The following is a 22155-nucleotide window of genomic DNA, read 5'->3' as shown; positions in this document are numbered from 1 at the left end:
GACTGACAGAGCAATCCATCAGCGTTGTTATTTCTGAAACCAGCTTGCAAACTGCAACTTTGAAGCACCTGAATTCTCTTAATGGAATAGTTCATCTGAAAATTTAAATTCTGTCTTCAGTTTACTCATGAGCAAAGTGTTATCTAATCATGAATCAATCTATGAAAAACGTTATAGTACACCTCTCTCCAGTTGGCTGTTAAAGTCCTAAATAATGAGCAAAGTTCAAAATTATGAAAGCATGTAATAAACTGGAGAAAAGCTGCCAAAGACTTGTCTAGTGCTCGTAATTACTTTCACTGTGCTCAGTTGAACAGCAGACACCAAACAATATGAAATACAGGCCTTGCTTTCATACTGCAGGGAGCAAATTAGTGGTAGGTGCCACTCTGTCTAGTGCTTTAGCTGCTGCTGTCAGTTCACTGTGAAGGTCATAGGTTGTGCATGGGATTTGCCTCTGCATAATTTAAGTCTCACATGTAACCCTGTGCACTGAGATGCAGGGGTTCAGGACTAGAGCTCTTGAGTATATTCATGGAGATTAATGTAAACCCTCATCGGGATGATTCTAATCGTTACTGCTGCTATATGAGCTGAGAAGATCTAATACAGCATACTTGTTGTTGCATTCAAAGCATATGATTCTTATTTAATATTTGAGGTTGGTAGCAGTAAACATGTTTGAAATTTGGTAAAACTAACAAATATAGCACTGTAAGTCTTGCATATCCTGCACCCTCGAAAACCCATGAACATAAAACAGCTACATGGAGTCAAACTAAAATTGAATTCAACTGAAATTAAAGTTAGAATTTAAACTGCTCTATCATATTCCTTTTTACATTATGAATTAGATTGATTAATAAGTGTAACAAATAGAATGCATACATTTGATTGATTGGTTTGCACAATGTTCAACAAGCATTAGAAATTAATTTCTAATGTGTCATGTCATGATTATGAAGGTGTCATGTCAGTTTTATGCACACTCCTTCAAGTAAAGTGTAACCATTAAGACTTTACATTTTAAACGTCTTCCATGTTCAACAAGCTTAAGCAGATTTACAACTCAATTCTAAACGCAGCGTGCAGACACGGCATCTCCATCTGATGTATCCCATTCAAAATCGTCTGCTACACCAGCGAGTGGTAAATAATCCCGTTCCCCTCCCAACCACTCCCATCATCCGCACACGCTCCAATCCGCGCTCGCTCGCTCTCTCCGCCGCTACAGTGCGCGCTCTGATGCCGCAGCTCCGGTCTCTCTCTCTCTCTCTCTCTCTCTCTCTGATGATAACACAGCACAGTCATGGCGACAGTGACAGTCCAACCGCTCGCCCTGGAGCGAGGTGAGTACTGCCAAACGCACATTCATTCAGTCCACGCCGTTTCAGCGAAGCTGGTGCGCAATTCGTTTGTCGGATTTTTTTGCATTGTTGGACTTGGCTCATGGGCTGTTGGTGTTCTGGTGATGTTGCCTTCTCGGTTCGGCTTGTGTCCGTCAGGTATGATGGTGATGATGACGGTGATGCACAGAACACGCTCCGTGCTTCAGGATCCATTATGTGTGTGTGAGATGTTCATTGTGTATTATTCGGTTTATTTTAATAAAGCACTTTAGGCACGCGTTTGATACATGCACTTTGCTGATGCTCAAAGCAGCGCTGTGTGTTTTCTTTATTTTGTCCTTATTTCACTTTACAGAACTTCTCAGCGTGCCAAACTGAATTCGAGGCTGAGTTGTTTATATACTTCAATAAAATAAAACCGGATTAGATTACAACGAAGCGCTTGAATAATCTACTGTACGCGCGATGCTTCCTACAGCTGAAAGAAGAAATGTCATGTGGTTAAAAGCCTGCCTTATGGTTGTAACCTTGACGTGTCTTCATTTATTATCAGCATTATCAGAGCAGCCTGAGCGCAACAATGTGGGCCGATATGCGTATAAATAGCCATTTATAGCCATTCATTTATGTACGGTTATACATCAGGTCAAATAGTAGCCTAAGGAAACTCAAACCATAAAGCGTCCCCCAAGCAAAGCGATGGAGAGATATTTTTAGAGAAATGAGACACCTCTGGCATGTGCGCGCGACGCGCTGTGGATATGTGGAAACTGTATATTGCTTCAAAACTAGTAGCGATGTCCGATTGCTGAACGAACTGTTGTTTCGAGTCGGATCTTTACAACGAATCAATTGAACCGACTCACAAACACTGTCTGATTCGATCCCAGCGGTTCTCGAAATATCTCCCTGACTCGTTGAACCGAGAACCAATGAGTGAACTGATAGTAAGACCATTTAGAACTTAAGTAACAGCCAAAATGTAACAAATAAAACATACTTATGCATTGATTGTATGACAGTTTTATCAACACGTACAGAACATAAGTAGTTTTAATAAACAGCTTTTTGTTAAAAACTGCAACTTTTTAATCCAAGAGAAACAAGTGAACTAGTTTAATGTACATGCAAATGGTTATTAAAAATAATAATAATAATAATAATGAACCAAATCTAGCTTGCCTACATAAACATGTAATACACCACAGCAGGTTGTCATGTCATGATGACACAGAAGAATCGCTTAATTTTTTTTGGGTGAAACTGGTTATTTTAAATGAACTGTTTGAAAGAACAAGTTCATAAACATGAGTCTGTCTTCACATGACTAAATACTAGGCTTATTATAATTAAAGATACTGTTTGCACTACAAGCAATACAATCGTGACTTTGACAACCCATTCATCCATTTAGAACATTAATAAGATTGTTCTAGGTTCGTCACGTCGCTCATTATGTTTTGATTTGTTTGCACTATACATTGTCCAGTGTAATAGATCATATAATTAGAGCTAACAGGAATCCATTGCATTGTTGTATTGCATTAAAATGTGTTCTCATGATTTGTATTTTCTTGTAGATTTCATGTGGGCAAAGCAGGGCCCAGTAAACATCTTAACGCTGCTGGGTCTATGGGGGGCTAGCTACCCAATAATTTTGTCCGATGGCCCAGGGAGCACACTTTTGAAAACAACCACCTGCATTTTACACTAGAAAACCATACTGGAGAAACTACAAAGGGGGCCCGGTAGTTCTTATTCATTTATATTATTTAAACAAAACCTCCAGAAGCAATTAAATTTAAGTGGAAACAGATTTATTTTGGCGACATATTTGGAGCATTGCCAGAAACCCAAAGTAATTGTTATGCTTAATGACAGCACATTTAAACAGACAGATTTATGACAGCAGAAATCCAAAACACCACAGGCCTCACATTATTCAACAACACTTGCAATAAGCCTGCTATGCTTGAGGTTATACAGGCATAGTGAGGAGCCTGAGTTGTAGCTATAATTTGATCACAGACAAACTAACCTTGTGTGTCCCTTCATTTTGGGTGCGGCCAGTTAACTGAAGGTTGTGAGATTTTCCTGCTATTGTATTTAAATAACAGATGCTCAAAGATAAGAACCGCTCGCTGTGAGAGTGTTCATTGTGTAATCCAGGACATGTGGAGGTGTCATGTATGTACAATATAGAAATACTAATCTAGCAAACTAAAATCAATAAGATACTTTGTCAACATGTGTACAGCATAGACTCTAGAAACTCTAATCTAGATCTTAGATAAGGATGGAATGCATGCGTTTGGAAAACAGAACTGTACTAGACTTATCCAGAAGGAGAGATTGAAATCAGGGAATATATGAATTTTGGAGTTGTAAAACCTGAGGATGTCTACTGAGGACCAGTAGGGCTGAACGATTTTGGAAAATAATCTGCAATTTTTTTTTTAACCAATATTGCGATTTAATATGCAATTCTTTTTTTAAAGCTCTTTATGTTCTGTATTATTCAAAAAAGACAAGCTATAAATCATTGTATAGTATGACCAACACAATATTAGATCGATTAAACATAAATGTTCTTTTCTGTAAGCCAGGCCTATATGTTATGATGAAATTAGGTGAATTGATATGAATGACATTTTTATTTAGCAACTACAATCACAGTATATTGACTGATTTGTTGAACTTCCAACCTTGTAAGCATGTAATAATTATGACAACATAAAGCACTGACAAATAAGCCTGGTGTAAACATTAATATGAAAGTCAGTAACAAATCACACAAACTAAAGTAGATTGCAGAAATATAAAAACAAATCTGTTGCTTTAGCACACTACTATAGGTAATTCACAGTCACTGTAATAAACATATGTAAACATGTGCACTGCACTAAACACTGTCTGTTAACTTTAGACCAGTGGTCCTCAAACTTTTTTGGTCGCGCCCCCTTTAAACCTATAAAAAAAATCTTGCCCCCTTTCCCGAATCCCCTTTCCACCTCAGACTACCAGATAGTTTCACTAAACATTATGAAAAATTGATACTTTTTTAATTTAAAAAAGCTTCAGGAAAAAAAAAACCCTGGATCACTTGAAACGTTGAAAAATAGCATAGTGAGAATAACTTATTATTATTATTATTATTCTCCCTGTTATTTATACATTTTTTGTAGGTTTCATGCTGTCTGCTAAGGCATAGGACACACACAGGCTTTCCTCCTCACCAACGACATTAAACACCGTGTCTACACCGGACACGGGCAGCAAAATACAGTAGAACCACTGATCTATATATAATTCTCTATTATAGATCAGTGAGTAGAACCCATTATAATCAGTGATGCTGTGTACACTGGATGCGGCGCGACGCAACACGACAAAGTTCAAATGATTTGCAATGGTCTCTTTGCTGTGGTCTACACTGGACAGCTGTTGTGGCGCGACGCAACAACTGTAGCGTCTGGTATAGACACGGTGAGTGAAGCTGAGAGCAAGATATGCCTCGTCATATTTTCTGCATTTAGCTTTTAAATGACCAGCACCTGCCTGGGTCTGTGCGACTTCATCTATGGCTTTTCTCTTCCCTTTCAGTCATGAAAGCTATTCACTGGTACAAAAGCTTAGAAGACTATTGCCAACTATAGGATGGTTATATAACTTGTATAATGTACCACTGAATTATATTGCATAAAATAGCAGTGATATAATCTTTCCTCTAGGCAAAAGCGTTTCTGAACATTTTCTGTCCACTTTAGTCTGTCCATTCGAAGATAAAAGCCCAGACCAGCCTGAGAATGAGATCAAGGGATCATATCTAAGACTATTTTTATCCGAACAAGAGTGTCTGTGTCACCAGTAATTGTGTGTATGAAAAAGAAAGGGTCTAGAAAGACCGACAGTGGTATCAGTTGAATTTATTTGTTTTGAAGATCTTGGAAGACTCGTGTCATATAGATTTTTGTGTTTTTGAAGTCCTCTTTTTCTATTCAGAAAGACAAAATTCATCCGAGTACTTTGCTAAATTAAACATTGAAGGTTCCTCTTTGACATCCTTGAATTTGAACAAATTTCTTTTGGAAGATTTTCAGAGAATATTGACCCGAAACAATATCAAGACAGTCATGAAAGCTATTCACTGGTACAAAAGCTTAGAAGACTATTGCCAACTATAGGATGGTTATATAACTTGTATAATGTACCACTGAATTATATTGCATAAAATAGCAGTGATATAATCTTTCCTCTAGGCAAAAGCGTTTCTGAACATTTTCTGTCCACTTTAGTCTGTCCATTCGAAGATAAAAGCCCAGACCAGCCTGAGAATGAGATCAAGGGATCATATCTAAGACTATTTTTATCCGAACAAGAGTGTCTGTGTCACCAGTAATTGTGTGTATGAAAAAGAAAGGGTCTAGAAAGACAGACAGTGGTATCAGTCAGACATCAGTGGACAAACGCTCTGTGAGGTCATTTGTGCAGGACTTGCATAGCTTGCCGTTTGAGCTATTATACTGCGAGGTGATTTATGTGCCCTTTGCCATTGGGAATGTCACAGTTGGGCCAATTACTGATAATTCACAGGGTTTGATAAAGTGAGGTCCTGGGATATGAGCCGGACACCAGAGAAGGGTACTGCTTTAGCTCCTGCTGTTTATTTCTGAACATTTTCTGTCCACTTTAGTCTGTCCATTCGAAGATAAAAGCCCAGACCAGCCTGAGAATGAGATCAAGGGATCATATCTAAGTCTATTTTTATCTGAACAAGAGTGTCTGTGTCACCAGTAATTGTGTGTATGAAAAAGAAAGGGTCTAGAAAGACAGACAGTGGTATCAGTCAGACATCAGGGGTAGAGAGACGGAGACTCGTGGGCATCGCTTGGTCAGAGAGAGAAAACCTGAGGACCTGAATTTGTGCCACTGGCAGTGTGTGAACACGCTGGAAGCGCTACTTTTGTTTTGTTCAAGTTTTGAGTTATTAAATAAATATCCACGAGTCAACTTTTTTATATAGCGCTTTTAACAATACAGATTGTGACAAAGCAACTGAACAGTATTAATTTATTGCAGTGTTGTGTTTCACGAGTCTCCAAACGCTCACCTGGTTCACTTCCTTCCTTCCTTATTACGAACTGTGCTACACTGGTGCCGAAACCCGGGAAGGAAGTGATAACGCCACCACCATCATGTCATCTCCGTCAAGTTCGCCGTTTGCGGAGGTCATCCACTCGCTCGCGGGACTCCATCAAGAGCACCATCAAGCGCTGCTGGACATGAGGGAGGATCAGGAATGTCGATTCCGGGCCCTCATCCAGACGCAGCAAGAGGACCGCGAGCTGTTCCGGAGCTGGATGGACTGGGAGGTTCGGACTGGGGGAAGTCCATCTGCCCCGGCCCTGCCAGCCCACATGCCTTTGAACAAGTTGGGCCCGCAGGATGATCCGGAGGCCTTCGTCGACCTCTTTGAGAAGACCGCAGAGGCATGTGAGTGGCCCCGGACGAACTGGCCAGTGCGTCTCTCCCACTGCAAACTTTGCTGAACCACGCCACCCTCACCACAGTTGTATATCTTGTTTCACTTGGAAATATGCCAAATTACAGTGGTAGAGTGCCATTTCATGCTAACTTTAAGCCAAACTATTCTATATACAGTATAATCCTAGATAAATGTTTCTACAAACGTCAGACTTGTTTGGTACAGCTCTTTTTTTGTTGTTGTTCCATGTTACACTGCGTTCCATTTAAAGTCACAAAATATCATGTAAAGAGGACAATTTTGGCTCCTATTAGCTTTGCAGGTGTTCAGTTGTCAACAAGGATGTCTCCTGGCATATGATGCTATGCAATGCTAACATTTGCAAGTGTATGGAGATTAGCAGAGAGGTTCCTTTAAGCTTGTTTTATGCAGCTGTCTATGCAAATTTGCTAAACTGGCGTTATATTCATGTACTGTAAAGTGGGAACGTTGACTCATTGATATCATTAACTGTGAATCTCTGTGTGCCACCGCGTTCTTGTGATGTCATACACCTGCATGTCAGTGGATCAGAGTTGCAGATTGAGGTTGGAAACTGCTGGAGTAAGACTTTCCAACTCTCTGAGTTGAATGGAACATTAGCATTATTATTACTGTGATATTTACCCATGAGACCCTCAACTCTGTGCAGTTAGGTTACATGCACAAATGACATTGCACTATATAGACAGAGAAGATTATATGACAGCAGGGAAATACTCATTCAAATACTATGCACACAATGCCCAGTCACACCCTCAACTGTGTCTTCAACACAGAAAAATCATTTGCTATTGACTCAGTCCTCGATACTGAATTGTGGGCTTGCGATGTGTACGCTTGCCACAATCTTACCACGGAGATTGATGTCCTTGTTATTAAATCCTGTCTAGAAAAGGAAATGTCCACAGTGCCGAGAGATATGAGTTTTAGTCTCACTTGAAAGACAACACTGAGTCTCTGCAGAGATCTGGTCTCTCCTCTAGACAAACAGCATCTCGCCGCACTTGATTTGCAGTGTTGAGGTTTCTTTGTCCGTTGTAGGTATTAGATTGTGTTTCACAGTATTTATTTATCAGCATTTCCTCTACCTTTTAAATTACTATGTCATTATACCATTTTTGTTTTATTTAAAAGGTTGATTTTTGTTTAAAAGTTACCTTTTTATCTTTTACTTTACAGGTTTTTGTCTGATGCAGTATACATACTGTATACTAAGATGAATTTATATTCACTTGTTCGTCCTTATCAAGCTAATGGGTTCATATAGCTATAAAGTAATTAATAATCATGTAAATGAATTCTAGAAGACTGCACTGTGAGTATTAAATATAAATTGCAATGCAAAACCTGACCAGTGCTGTCAGCCACATTGAAATTCAAATCCTCATAATGAATTATAGTGGGGAGTGTAAAAGGGTCCCCAGAGTTTTATTTCTCTTTCAAAGCTCATGAGACCTAACAGATTTCTCAGTTGTGTTTCATCGTATTTTACAATTTTAAGTCGACAAGAAATGAGAATTCACCCTATCGAAGATCTTATTGTGAATGATGTACTGTATGTTTCATTTTTGAAATGTTTCAACCTCTTATTTTTAAATCAGAATTGGACATATGGAGTACTTCTCCATTTAGTCCACTTAAACCCAAGACAAATTCATGTTCATCTACCTAGATTTTTACGTGCAACACCCACATCAAATCAAATCAACAGCCAATGCATATATAACAGTCCCCGTCCTTCATTTTTTCTTTTTCTATAATCCGTCATGCTTGGATGTACTGTACAACACAAATACAAATACAAAAGAAAAGGTCAGTCACACTTCCATTTCATCACAACTTAAAAAACTAATTATACAGTTGTTGTGTGCATCCCTGCTGAAAAGACAAAACAAATCAACTTAAACCACCTGGTTTTCTGGTCTCAACTGGTTAAATTTGGTTTTAGCTGGTTTAAAATGGTCTCACAACCTGGCCAGGCTGGTGTTTACCTAGGTTAGCTGGACGGCCAGCTGTGAAGCTGAAAAGTTTTCAAAATCCCTCTAAATCCAGCCAATAGACCAACCGGACAGGCTGGGAGACCAGCTAAGGCCTGGGACACACTAGACGATTTTCAAATCTTAACTGATTTTAAAACCATGGGAAACCACAGACAGACAGTTTCAACAGATTTTCAAGAACACGCACTTGTTGATTGTAGGAATGACTTCACAGTCACAAGATCTCAGAGAGACTCGCGAGATCAAACGTGACTAGAGCAGTAAAACACATGGAGGACAATCGACGTTGTCAGCTGGCTCTCCTGGCACATGTTCTGTTATACAGTGAAAAACAAAACAAAACAAAAAAAGAATATGGGTGATGTCTGGTAGGTGACCCTTGACTGAACATCGGGTAGGTGACGCTTGCTCACTCTCATTGGCTATCGTGGGTATCACGTCAGAGGCAGCCTGATCAAGAGTCGTAAATATCAAAAAAAAATTATATTTATGATTTGAGTTCGGGGACGCTCCGTCTTGATCAGGAGCAGTTAAATAATCATGACACCACACAATAGAGGATTTTTGAACAAACAAACGTTTGCGACAAGCCGCGAATCAGAACCCCCCCCCAATCATTCGGTGGTGCAAATCTGCCTTAAGATTTTTAAGTGTGTGGCCAGCCTAAGACCAGCAAACAAGCTTGTATGTTTTTTTCAGCAAGGCTAAAAGTACATTTGTTTCTCGGGAAGCATGATGAAATCTCTGGCGTTTGATTGCAGATTGCTGTATTGGCAATTCTGAGCACAGTTTGAGGAATTGTTGAGAAGAGACACACGTTATACTGGTGTCTTTTCTCAGGAAATTAATCTCAGAAGGAGTCTCCATTTGTTGTCCTGTTTCTACAAACTTCAGACTTGTTTGGTACAGCTCTTTTTTTGTTGTTGTTCCATGTTACACTGCGTTCCATTTAAAGTCACAAAATATAGGACAATTTTGGCTCCTATTAGCTTTGCAGGTGTTCAGTTGTCAACAAGGATGTCTCCTGGCATATGATGCTATGCAATGCTAACATTTGCAAGTGTATGGAGATTAGCAGAGAGGTTCCTTTAAGCTTGTTTTATGCAGCTGTCTATGCAAATTTGCTAAACTGGCGTTATATTCATGTACTGTAAAGTGGGAACGTTGACTCATTGATATCATTAACTCGATTTTCAAATCTTAACTGATTTTAAAACCATGGGAAACCACAGACAGACAGTTTCAACAGATTTTCAAGAACACGCACTTGTTGATTGTAGGAATGACTTCACAGTCACAAGATCTCAGAGAGACTCGCGAGATCAAACGTGACTAGAGAAGTAAAACACATGGAGGACAATCGACGTTGTCAGCTGGCTCTCCTGGCACATGTTCTGTTATACAGTGAAAAACAAAACAAAACAAAAAAAGAATATGGGTGATGTCTGGTAGGTGACCCTTGACTGAACATCGGGTAGGTGACGCTTGCTCACTCTCATTGGCTATCGTGGGTATCACGTCAGAGGCAGCCTGATCAAGAGTCGTAAATATCAAAAAAAAATTATATTTATGATTTGAGTTCGGGGACGCTCCGTCTTGATCAGGAGCAGTTAAATAATCATGACACCACACAATAGAGGATTTTTGAACAAACAAACGTTTGCGACAAGCCGCGAATCAGAACCCCCCCCCAATCATTCGGTGGTGCAAATCTGCCTTAAGATTTTTAAGTGTGTGGCCAGCCTAAGACCAGCAAACAAGCTTGTATGTTTTTTTCAGCAAGGCTAAAAGTACATTTGTTTCTCGGGAAGCATGATGAAATCTCTGGCGTTTGATTGCAGATTGCTGTATTGGCAATTCTGAGCACAGTTTGAGGAATTGTTGAGAAGAGACACACGTTATACTGGTGTCTTTTCTCAGGAAATTAATCTCAGAAGGAGTCTCCATTTGTTGTCCAAGAGATGGAGCTGTCTAGGAAAAACAAGTCAAGTTTGTGACACAACAAGTCAAACATTAATCATTGAATCACCCCTTAAAACAGAAAAACTGTGTGTTCGCAGTGAGAAGTTTGAGATGCCTCACAAATTATTTAATACTTTGTTGACACTGTTGCTGAGTTTGTATTCTTTTGTCAGAAAAACTCAACAAAATGTATCTAAACTGGCCATGATAGAAAAACCTATTCACCGGTAAAAAGTCGGAAGCACGATTCCTGTGAAAACTAGACGAATATCAAAATAATGCTTTCTCAAAACTTCACATTATTAATTCCGTTTAAAGCATTTTTTGTTGATGTAAAGCAATCCTCCCTTTCTGAGGAACTTACATACTCCCAAAACAGATGTTTGAGGAGATGTGTAGAAAAGAAACAGAAGCCATTCGCCTAATTAGATGTAGGTATACCATCAAAATAATTCTGAAACTGATTTAAAAAAAACTTTCCTTTAGCGGCCAAAACTGTACATGTTAGAGAAGCTTTTTTCTTAGTACATGATATAAATACTATGGTTGATTTAAGTGGTGTTTTCACTATGTGGTCTGAATCCACAGTGTGTTTGTGGACACTGTGTCCCCTACATGTTCTGTTATACAGTGAAAAACAAAACAAAACAAAAAAAGAATATGGGTGATGTCTGGTAGGTGACCCTTGACTGAACATCGGGTAGGTGACGCTTGCTCACTCTCATTGGCTATCGTGGGTATCACGTCAGAGGCAGCCTGATCAAGAGTCGTAAATATAAAAAAAAAATTATATTTATGATTTGAGTTCGGGGACGCTCCGTCTTGATCAGGAGCAGTTAAATAATCATGACACCACACAATAGAGGATTTTTGAACAAACAAACGTTTGCGACAAGCCGCGAATCAGAACCCCCCCCCCAATCATTCGGTGGTGCAAATCTGCCTTAAGATTTTTAAGTGTGTGGCCAGCCTAAGACCAGCAAACAAGCTTGTATGTTTTTTTCAGCAAGGCTAAAAGTACATTTGTTTCTCGGGAAGCATGATGAAATCTCTGGCGTTTGATTGCAGATTGCTGTATTGGCAATTCTGAGCACAGTTTGAGGAATTGTTGAGAAGAGACACACGTTATACTGGTGTCTTTTCTCAGGAAATTAATCTCAGAAGGAGTCTCCATTTGTTGTCCAAGAGATGGAGCTGTCTAGGAAAAACAAGTCAAGTTTGTGACACAACAAGTCAAACATTAATCATTGAATCACCCCTTAAAACAGAAAAACTGTGTGTTCGCAGTGAGAAGTTTGAGATGCCTCACAAATTATTTAATACTTTGTTGACACTGTTGCTGAGTTTGTATTCTTTTGTCAGAAAAACTCAACAAAATGTATCTAAACTGGCCATGATAGAAAAACCTATTCACCGGTAAAAAGTCGGAAGCACGATTCCTGTGAAAACTAGACGAATATCAAAATAATGCTTTCTCAAAACTTCACATTATTAATTCCGTTTAAAGCATTTTTTGTTGATGTAAAGCAATCCTCCCTTTCTGAGGAACTTACATACTCCCAAAACAGATGTTTGAGGAGATGTGTAGAAAAGAAACAGAAGCCATTCGCCTAATTAGATGTAGGTATACCATCAAAATAATTCTGAAACTGATTTAAAAAAAACTTTCCTTTAGCGGCCAAAACTGTACATGTTAGAGAAGCTTTTTTCTTAGTACATGATATAAATACTATGGTTGATTTAAGTGGTGTTTTCACTATGTGGTCTGAATCCACAGTGTGTTTGTGGACACTGTGTCCCCTGTTGTCCCTTGCACCATTGCAGCAGTGCTGAAGGCTACAATGGTTTGAATGGAGACACTGGAAGACTGAATGCTCTCTATCGCTGCGCTATCTTTGCTCCCCCATGCTTACTCACACAGCCATGTGGGCAGGCATCCCCATGTGGGTTTTACATTTAAAGGCGCAAAATTACGCAATCACTCTGGCTTATTTCTTGTTCGAAGACCACACGTTACGAGAAGAGATACATAATAGTGTACTCTTCCACTCCATTGCCAACGCATTTGCAGCCCCCTCCGCTGCACTTACCGGTCTCCATGGTAATGTAGTTGAATGTACCAATCACAAACCTAGAGTGTGTACACCAGACCCTTTAAATGTCCTGATTGTGAGCCAACGCTAGTAGATGTGACATAAATCCCAAGTTAGATCAACACAGGGCCTTGAGCTGCCACCATGCAAATCTGAATCCCACAAATTTAGCTCTTGGAGTAACAATGTGGGCTACGATGTTTCCTTTTCCTGCTAAATGATGCCATGCGTCAGTCAGATGTGTGAGGAAAGACTTTATTGGGATGAGACCTGTACTAATAAACCAAGCCTAGTTTGGCTGCTCACTGAAAGCCGGAAAAAAACTTGAGGCGCCATGGAGAATTAATCCTATCTGTAATAGCGGTGCATGATGCGGCAGCTTGAAATGCTTTTAGAGGATTTTTTTCATCTTATAACTTTGTTAATGGATGAATTTATCTTTGAAATGTTGTTTCGTGTTCCCTCGAAGATATAGTCATTAACAATCTCCACAAATGCATTAACCAGTCCATTTATTTTGTATAAATAACTTTGCCCACTAAATGACATTATGGTGATTGATCTTTAGACAGTTAATAAGGCATTAGACATCATTTCCTTCCCTGAGGTTATAGAGTTTCAGCTCAATTTTGTTAAAGGTGCTGTAGGTGATTTGCTTACTTCCGCTACAATTAGATAATCCCTTCAACCACACACCCTCTCTCTTAAGGCACTTCATCCCAGGAAACCAATATCTGTAAAAGGTGTTTTCTGAGTAGCTAAAAAGGGGTGTGCTGCTTCCTTATACCATTTTTTAGGTTTACAGAGGTAATGATATCAGAAAGTAGAGACATTTTATGCAAGTTGCTTGCAGTGCCTTCAAATATGCGATTAAAAGAAACTTTGGGAACAATTACGATGAGATATGACCCCTTTTTTGCCAAAGCCAATTATATCTCCACAACTTTTTTATATTTAATACATCTTACAGAGAAAACATCTCTAATGGTCAAGCACGAGTATTAATTTAGTGATGAATACTGAGTGAATCTGATATTTTAATGTTTTGCTGGGTGTAGGGCTGTGCAAATAATCAAATGCGATTTTCATGCGCATCTCGTCAGTAAAGCCGGTTCTGTGATTAGTTGTAAATCTCCAGCACGTGCATTCAGATGGAGCGGCATTTACTACACAGAGCCATAGGTCACTGACAAGCTATGCAATATCGCGTTCAAAATCACAGGCGATTCATTGCCGATTTTGAACGAGATTTTGTGTAGCTTGTCAGTGATCTACGGCTCTGTGTAGTAAATGCCGCTCCATCTGAATGCACGTGCTGGAGATTTACTACTAATCACAGATGCATTCGATTTTTTGCACAGCCCTAGCTGGGTGATTGTTGCAGTTGTCGTCAGCGGCACAAAGCGACAGCAGCAAATCATCTCCCACACGCAGTTTTCAGACATGCTCCGATTTATCACCTTTCCACAACTCTATCCAAACAAATTTGTTCCCAAACAAATGTTGCTATACATGCACTGATGTATATCTGCAATCTCAAACCCCAAAAAACACTCATATTCAAAGCACAGTCATTACTACAATATACTTAACATTCAACTGCTAATCTATGTAATTATCATCTGACCTACAAAACCCTGGACACAACTTGATTCTAGATTGAATTGGTCAGCATCAATGACCCTTTTATAGACCTTAGTGAAGTGAGACACCATATTTAATTTAACACAAGGCTGAGAGGGATAGAGTTACAGGGCCTCATTTACAAAACGAACGTATGACAGAAAATTGGGCATATGGTCATTTCTACGTAAACCTTGTAATTTATCAATATGGACGTGAGCGGTGGTTAGGAAGGATGATGTTTTACATGGATATTGGAACATGAGTGAAGTACAAAGCCTTGTTTGGTTACACTTTACTTGAAGGGGTGTGCATAAGACTGACATGACACCTTCATAATCATGACATGACACCTACATAATTATGACATGACACATATCATGAATATGAAGGTTTTTTATGCATGTTTATGACAACTGTCATTAAGTGTCATTTGCTCAGTTATTTAATTTTTAGTGCAAAGCTGACATTGTTTGAGATGTCTTTGTTATGGGCTATGGTTAGGGGTAAGGGTAGGGGTAGGGTTAGGTCAAATAATGTCATATTTGCATTAAAAATGACATAACTGAGCGAATGACACTTAATGACAGTTGTCATAAACATGCATAAAACCTCCTTCATATTCATGACATGTGTCATGTCATGATTATGAAGGTGTCATGTCAGTCTTATGCACACCCCTTCAAGTAAAGTGTTACCCCTTGTTTACATAATGAATAATAGTTTGGACAATTATTATATATCAAAAATGGAAATATTTGGATTCTTGTCGAATGAGAGAGGCTTGTGAGCCCAATGCCGTTTCAGTTTCACTTCAAATAAATTAATTTTAGCTTGACGTTTGAATGCAGCTATAGCCTAATTTGTGTTTTATTTGATAGTTTAATATATCATTTTATAGTTCATTCTTGTTCTGTGATACTGTTAAATTTAAAAGATTTCTTGTGGAGTAAGGGGAACTAAATTGGGTTTCATTCTATTTACTGGTATGTAATATACATATAAATCAATATCATTGTTTGCAATTACAAGGTTAACAGGTGCTTTTGGAGTAAGGTCAATTTCTCTTTCATGAGATTACTTCCTCTTTTTCGCCAGGTTACATTTCTGCATGTCGCAAGGCTTCTAAACCACAATGTTTTTAGGGGCATGATATTCAAATTATGATTGTTTTCAGCCACCACATTTATCAATGTACAATCATCAGAACAATGAGATTGGCGTCATATGAATGTTTCATGAATCACACCTGAACCCTGCCGTAAGTTGGTTTGTGCGCTCAGATCTGCGCTCATTTCTACGTGATACATGAGGCCTACAGTCTTTACAGTGGCATGCACTGTATAAACAACATACATACTTTGAAAAGGTTTTATGTTGATATTATATTGATAATGTTTTATATTTATATTCTAAGAGTTTTTGGTAAGATGTTTCATCAGCTGAGCAACTGGAATGTTGTTAAATAACAGTAAAATCCATTGAAGACTTTGTACTTCTATCCATCACAGCCTCGTTTTCATTCCTGTCAAACATTACGTATGGCACTACCCTGGCTAAGGTCTATTGTAAAACAATGTATAAATGGAATCCAGCTAAAGAATATTCAAATACTACATTGATACAAAAAGCATGTTACAGTGAATTAACGAGGACTATTTTTCCAATTTAAAAAATAGCAACTAATGGGCTATTCATCCCGAATACATTCTTGTGTTTATAAACTCAAGAGTGGAGCCACTGATTAATGGGAAAGAATGCAAGGTCTCAAGACATGTTTTTGAAAGTTGAACAAGATGCTGAAAAAACAGTGATCACAGTACAGTGGTCAAAGATGTAAGTCGTATGCATGTTTACAAAGAAAAACTGAAGAAGAAAAAAACTGCAGTGGTTCTTCTAAATAAATAGAAATGATTTTGGACATTTCTAATCATGATAATGTTATTATTAGCAAATACTCGAGAGCTGATTTCTAGATCAATACATCAATATAGAAGTATTTATAGAAACAGTAACAGATCATGTTAAATTATGTTCTATCCTAATTCATATTCATTAGCAAAATATTCCATAACATCATAATTAGCACATATGTGCACAACCTATCCCCCAACTGTCCCTACCACATTTTAATACAAAGTGACACTCATAGAAAGATCATGATAAACAGGAAGGTCTTAGGTAATGTGTATGACACAACACATTTGTTCCATCTCAAAGTTGATCTTTAAAGCAGCTTAAATACAAAGACTTTCTAAAATAATGAGCAAGAGAGACCACAGAGACAGAAACATCTGAATCAAGACACAAGAGAAGTATGAGTCACAGAGAGAGACAGGAAGTGAGAAGCAGCAGAAGATCATCTGTGGTCATCCTCTGACCTCCCGGTAATGAGACATAAATGTGAAAAGGGGTGTTCACACAGTTTCCTGTGCTGGCTGAAAGGACACCAGCATGTTCAAGATGGCTCATTACCCCATACACGACTCCAGACCATCCTCTCGACAGAATCCGCCGGTAATGATGGAGCTTCAGCACAGGATTAATGAAGTAAAGGTTGTCACATGCTGTGGCGCTGCCTGTACATATGTGGATCTGTGAAAGCTGCCACAGGACATGACTGCAAAGGTCACCTTCACTAATCTGATGTCATGCACTCTGTTGTTGGGAAAACAGAACGGACAAGCTAACGGTTTGCATATTTTGCAACTCAGTGGAACATATCGTTCTACAAAATGATCTTGTTTTGCTTCTTGCACATTTTGCAAAAGTTTGAAAGTGAAATGTTCAGTGAGTAGCGCTAATAGTATGTTTGGTTTCATTTTATTAGATTGGTTGTTAAGTCTAGCAGCAGTTTGGAAATGTCCAGTGAGTGATGCTAAAAGTTTAATGCTCTATAACGTTTGAAAATAACATACCACCTATAAAAACCAAACCGATAGTGTTAATTAAAGCAAATGTGAGTGAAAAAAACACATTTGCAGAATCATCTACGTCATTCAGCTGCAGTGTTCATAGTGTTCATTTCAGCTGCAGTGAATAGTATATAAGTTTCGAAAGGAGTAGTGCGGACCTTTATTCTGAGTGTATGCTCTAATTACAATGTCAGTATTATAAAGTCTACTATTCATTGTGGCTCTGTCCCAAAACCTATAGAGCAGCTTCTTAAAGCATAATATGCACACTCCTGACAGGAAGTTGAATTACAAAAAGTTGTATATTATTATACTGCCTTCTGTTGCCTTGCACAAGAATCCATCCTATAATGCACTAAAGGTGAGCTGGACATGGAACATGAAATAAAAGGAAGAGAGGAATTCACTTCCAAGGTGTGGCTAAATGGCACTCCTAAGTGCAACATTAAATCGGTGGGTGTGATCCACTGAACTTATCAATTTACTTATTAAGTGAAACCTTCACCAAGTGGGAAATGTACTGCAATCATTTTGAATTGATCATAGGCAATGCTTTGTGACGGTAGTGTTATGGGTGATCTGTGATTAAATCTGAAACAACAAGGATGCAACACTTATATTGGTTACACTTTACTTGAAGGGGTGTGCATAAGACTGACATGACACCTTCATAATCATGACATGACACATGTCATGAATATGAATGGGTTTTTATGCATGTTTATGACAACTGTCATTAAGTGTCATTCGCTCAGTTATGTAATTTTTTATGCAAAGATGACATTGTTTGAGATGTCTTTGTTATGGGCTATGGTGAGGGGTAAGGGTAGGGGTAGGGTTAGGTCAAATAATGTCATATTTGCATTAAAAATGAAATAACTGAGCGAATGACACTTAATGACAGTTGTCATAAACATGCATAAAACCTCCTTCATATTCATGATATGTGTCATGTCATGATTATGAAGGTGCCATGTCAGTCTTATGCACACCCCTTCAAGTAAAGTGTTACGCTTATATTTAAGCTATGAGTATTCTAGTTAGAATTAATTAAAATTGAACTTGTCTCTACTTATTTGCTGCTGGAACTTTGATTGGTTCATGCTTTTATTATATGCAGAATTGTCTATTAACTCTGCATTCTTTATGGCACATCATCCAAAGTCCTAAATATAAACTCCAGTACATCCAGAACTCGGCTGCATGTCTGTTATCGTGACCACATCAACAATGTCCTTCAAAAGCTTCACTGGCTCACTGTCTCACAATGGATGTCTTATAAAGACCTTTTCTTCATGCACTAAGCCCTCCATACAAGGACTCCTTCCTCAAAACCCAAGCTCCTTCAAAACTGTTATTGGTTTTATTGTATTGCATTTGTCATTTTTATCTCTTGCAAAGCATCATTGAGTACTTTGAAAAGCTCTATAAATAAACTGCATTATTAGAAATGTATTAAAATTTTTATGTTTTGTTTTTCTCATTATTTCCAAATCATACTATTCCCATAGCTATGCTTGGGTGAGCCAAAATTGTTAAAAGAATAATTTACCTATAATTTATTATTTACTCATTCTTGTCTCAATCCAAAATTATATGCTATTACTGTTATTTTTTCCATGGAACATAAAAAAATAATTTTTGAAGATATCAGGCATTTCGTTTAGATACACTTGAGTGCTTCAGATCTTGCAATCTCACAATTTAGGAATCAACTTATGCCAGTTGCATAAACACAACTATTACAGTAGCCAAGGAATAATCTAGCTTTTTAGCTTTATTTTTTATTTCAGTTTCAGTATATAAGAGAAAATCTTTTTGTATTTTATCTTTTATTTTATTTTAACTTTATTTCAATTCATAAAAATGATTTTCAGTAGTTTTAGTATACAATAACACTGATCTAAGCATTCAAGAGACCCCAGTTTATGCCCTCCTCTGTGTTAATTTTTCACAAAAAAGCATCAGTCATCAATTTTTACTGACGTGCAGTGGCAACAGAGTGATTAATGTCATGCTGACATTCTTCTGACAGCTCTGTGCCAGAGCCAAGTGGGACATGCTAGGACACTGCTCAGTTATGGATCTAGCTGTCAGGTTTTGATAGAATCTAAGCTGCTTTAATAACAGAAGAGCTTTTGAATCCATCGTTTTATCAGCAAAGCTTTCAAATTTAGGGCAATGTGACATATTAATGAAAAATGTACCAAAACCGCCCATTTGAGGTTTGAAGATTAGAGCAAAAGGTTGCAAGTCTCCTCTCGATGTGACTGACAGAAAGGCCCTCAAACTGCAAGAGATTTTGCTCAGATTGTTGCATCTGTTATTGTCCCATGAGCCCACAGGCTGTAATAGCTTTTGTGTCTGCTTTTCTAGTCTCGCTGGGTTCGGCTTTATTAGTTCCTGCCAGGGTCTGGCCCACTTTGCTTTGCTGTCTGTGTTCAAACAAAGTTATTATCTAATGAAGGCTACTATGGGACAGAAAGACCCCCCCCCAAACAGTAGCACATTATGTAAAATGGGTATAATTTTTCACGGTCCAAAGATGAACGAGCACAATTAGCCACATGCCTGCCTTGACACAAAAAGCAAATCGCCGCGAGTCCTACAGAGCACTAAATGTGACCAGAGGCTCAACCATCAGTAACACTCCGATCATTAGCAACAGGGGTGTGTAAAACTACATACTAGACCTAGAGACTTAAGATATTTATCACATTGATACGCCTTTATCATAGTCCTTACAAAAAACGATTAGGCCTATGCTTAATAACAGGAGCAATGTTCACAGCAGGCATTCACAGCATTTGAAGTCAATAATTGACAATCATTTTCTCTAATTTATTGTCAAAGGTGGTGGATTTTTTTAAGAAAGGCGATTCTTTGATGGTTGTAGTAGTTTTGTTTTAAAAGGGGATGGATTTAAAGAAAGTTTTCAGAGTTTTACTATGCAGGCAGCCTAACGGCTACTATCAGAGTAGTTGTCAAACTAAAATATAGCATGCTAAAAGTGCAGGGGAAAATGTCTCTAAACCCATCCATGTTAAACCGCTGCTTAAAGAAAAAGTAAAGCTAAAAAATGAAAACTATTTAACTTCACAAATCAATCACTCAACTAATCAATCCTTAGCAGGGTTTAGCTAATTAGCATCAGCAGTCAGCCTGTGCTGGGAGATGCCATACTGTAACTACACCATTATGGGGACATAAAAACTCATCTTACTCCACTGACTCTAAGTTCCTTTACTAGCTGCTAATAAACTTACCTTGACACTAAATATTGCTAAGATTAATAGTAGGTACTATTATGGGTGCAAAATGGTTATATGTACACCAAAGTGCATTTTATTTTATTTTACTCTAAACTAAATGGCACAAAAACTCACAACAAAAGTTTTGTTGTTTTCAATAACAATAGAAAATGTAAAAGTATGGTATTTGGGGTAAAAATTGCCTCTACTGCAGGGGCTAAAGGCACAATAATTTAAGTGATTATAAATAGCGGACTGATTTCCATTTGTTTGTCACCTAAAAAATGTTAATTACCCCATGATTTACTCACCCTCAAGCCATCCTAGGTGTATATGACTTTCTGGTAGCAATTAATGGAATGCGATTATCATGCGCATCTCATCAGTAAAGCCGGATCTGTGATCAGTAGTAAATCTCCAGCACGTGCTTTCAGATGGAGCGGCATTTACTACACAGAGCCGTAGTTCACTGACTATATTGCGTTCATTATCGCAGGCAAATCGTCTACAATTATGAACGCAATATTGCGTAGCTTGTCAGTGCTGCTCCATCTGAAAGCACATGATGGAGATTTACTACTAATCACAGAACCGGCTTTACTGACGAGATGCGCATGAATATCGCATTCCATTAATTGCACAACCCTACGTTCGTTCACGAGAGAGAAGTTCCAGCAGATGATGTAGGATGTAGGCGCAAGCACCAGTGAGAATATGCTAGTCTTGTGAGAACCAAAGGAAGACCAGTCTCCTCTTGGTTTTTATCAAAATCCTCGTCTAATTCGTGACTGGTGTTTTGTTCTGCTCTCTCTCTGTGCTTCCGTGTACATCACTTCTCAGAGTTTACGCTATGTCTACGCTATGTCTTACATCATCTGCTGGAACGTCTCTCTCGTGAAAGAGCGTACGACAGTTAGCAAAGTTAGAGGTTACAGTGTATAAAGTTTTAAATATGGATATTTTTCTTATAAAAACGCATCGATTTGCTTCAGGAGGTGTTTATTAACCCCCCGGAGCTATGTGGAACTGATGGATGGATGCACTTTATTGGATTTCTATTGGACTATTGAATATCAACAGCCATTCACTGCCATTATAAAGCTTGGAAGAGCCAGGATATTTAACTCCAATTGTTCTCGTCTGAAAGAAGAATGTCATATACACAAAGGATGGCTTGAGGGTCAGTAAATCATGGGGTAGTTGTCATTTTTTGGTGAACTATCCCTTTAAGCTGTTTATCCATCTTATAGATAATCACCATGTATAGAAGGAAACCATTATATTTAAAAACATTACATTATTCATAAAAATATTTTTATTGTTATTACTGTAAACCCATACTAGATTATTATGGGATTTCCTTTAAGCGGTGTGTGAAGCTTTCAAAATCTTTGTTTTTTAATGTTTTTTTTCCTGTATTCTAAATGACAGATTA

The 22155-nt window shown here is 38.2% G+C and overlaps 1 protein-coding gene across 1 annotated transcript in view; it reads left to right on the top strand.

The window, feature by feature from the left end:
• The first annotated feature begins 1236 nt into the window (after positions 1 to 1236).
• The window catches only part of LOC107590687 (protein lin-7 homolog A), a 62368-nt gene continuing 41449 nt past the window's right edge, over positions 1237 to 22155 (top strand). Inside the window, exon 1 of the mRNA XM_016279589.1 lies at positions 1237 to 1349. Within this exon, the coding sequence (XP_016135075.1) occupies positions 1310 to 1349 (40 nt within the window). The 5' untranslated portion in view covers positions 1237 to 1309. The remainder of the gene's footprint in view (positions 1350 to 22155) is intronic.

This window comes from Sinocyclocheilus grahami, unplaced genomic scaffold, assembly GCF_001515645.1.
Source record: "Sinocyclocheilus grahami isolate Dianchi unplaced genomic scaffold, SAMN03320097.WGS_v1.1 scaffold8.1, whole genome shotgun sequence".
NCBI classification, from domain to species: domain Eukaryota; kingdom Metazoa; phylum Chordata; class Actinopteri; order Cypriniformes; family Cyprinidae; genus Sinocyclocheilus; species Sinocyclocheilus grahami.
Note: the sequence above shows the minus strand (reverse complement) of the source record. Positions and strands in the feature narration are given on the sequence as shown.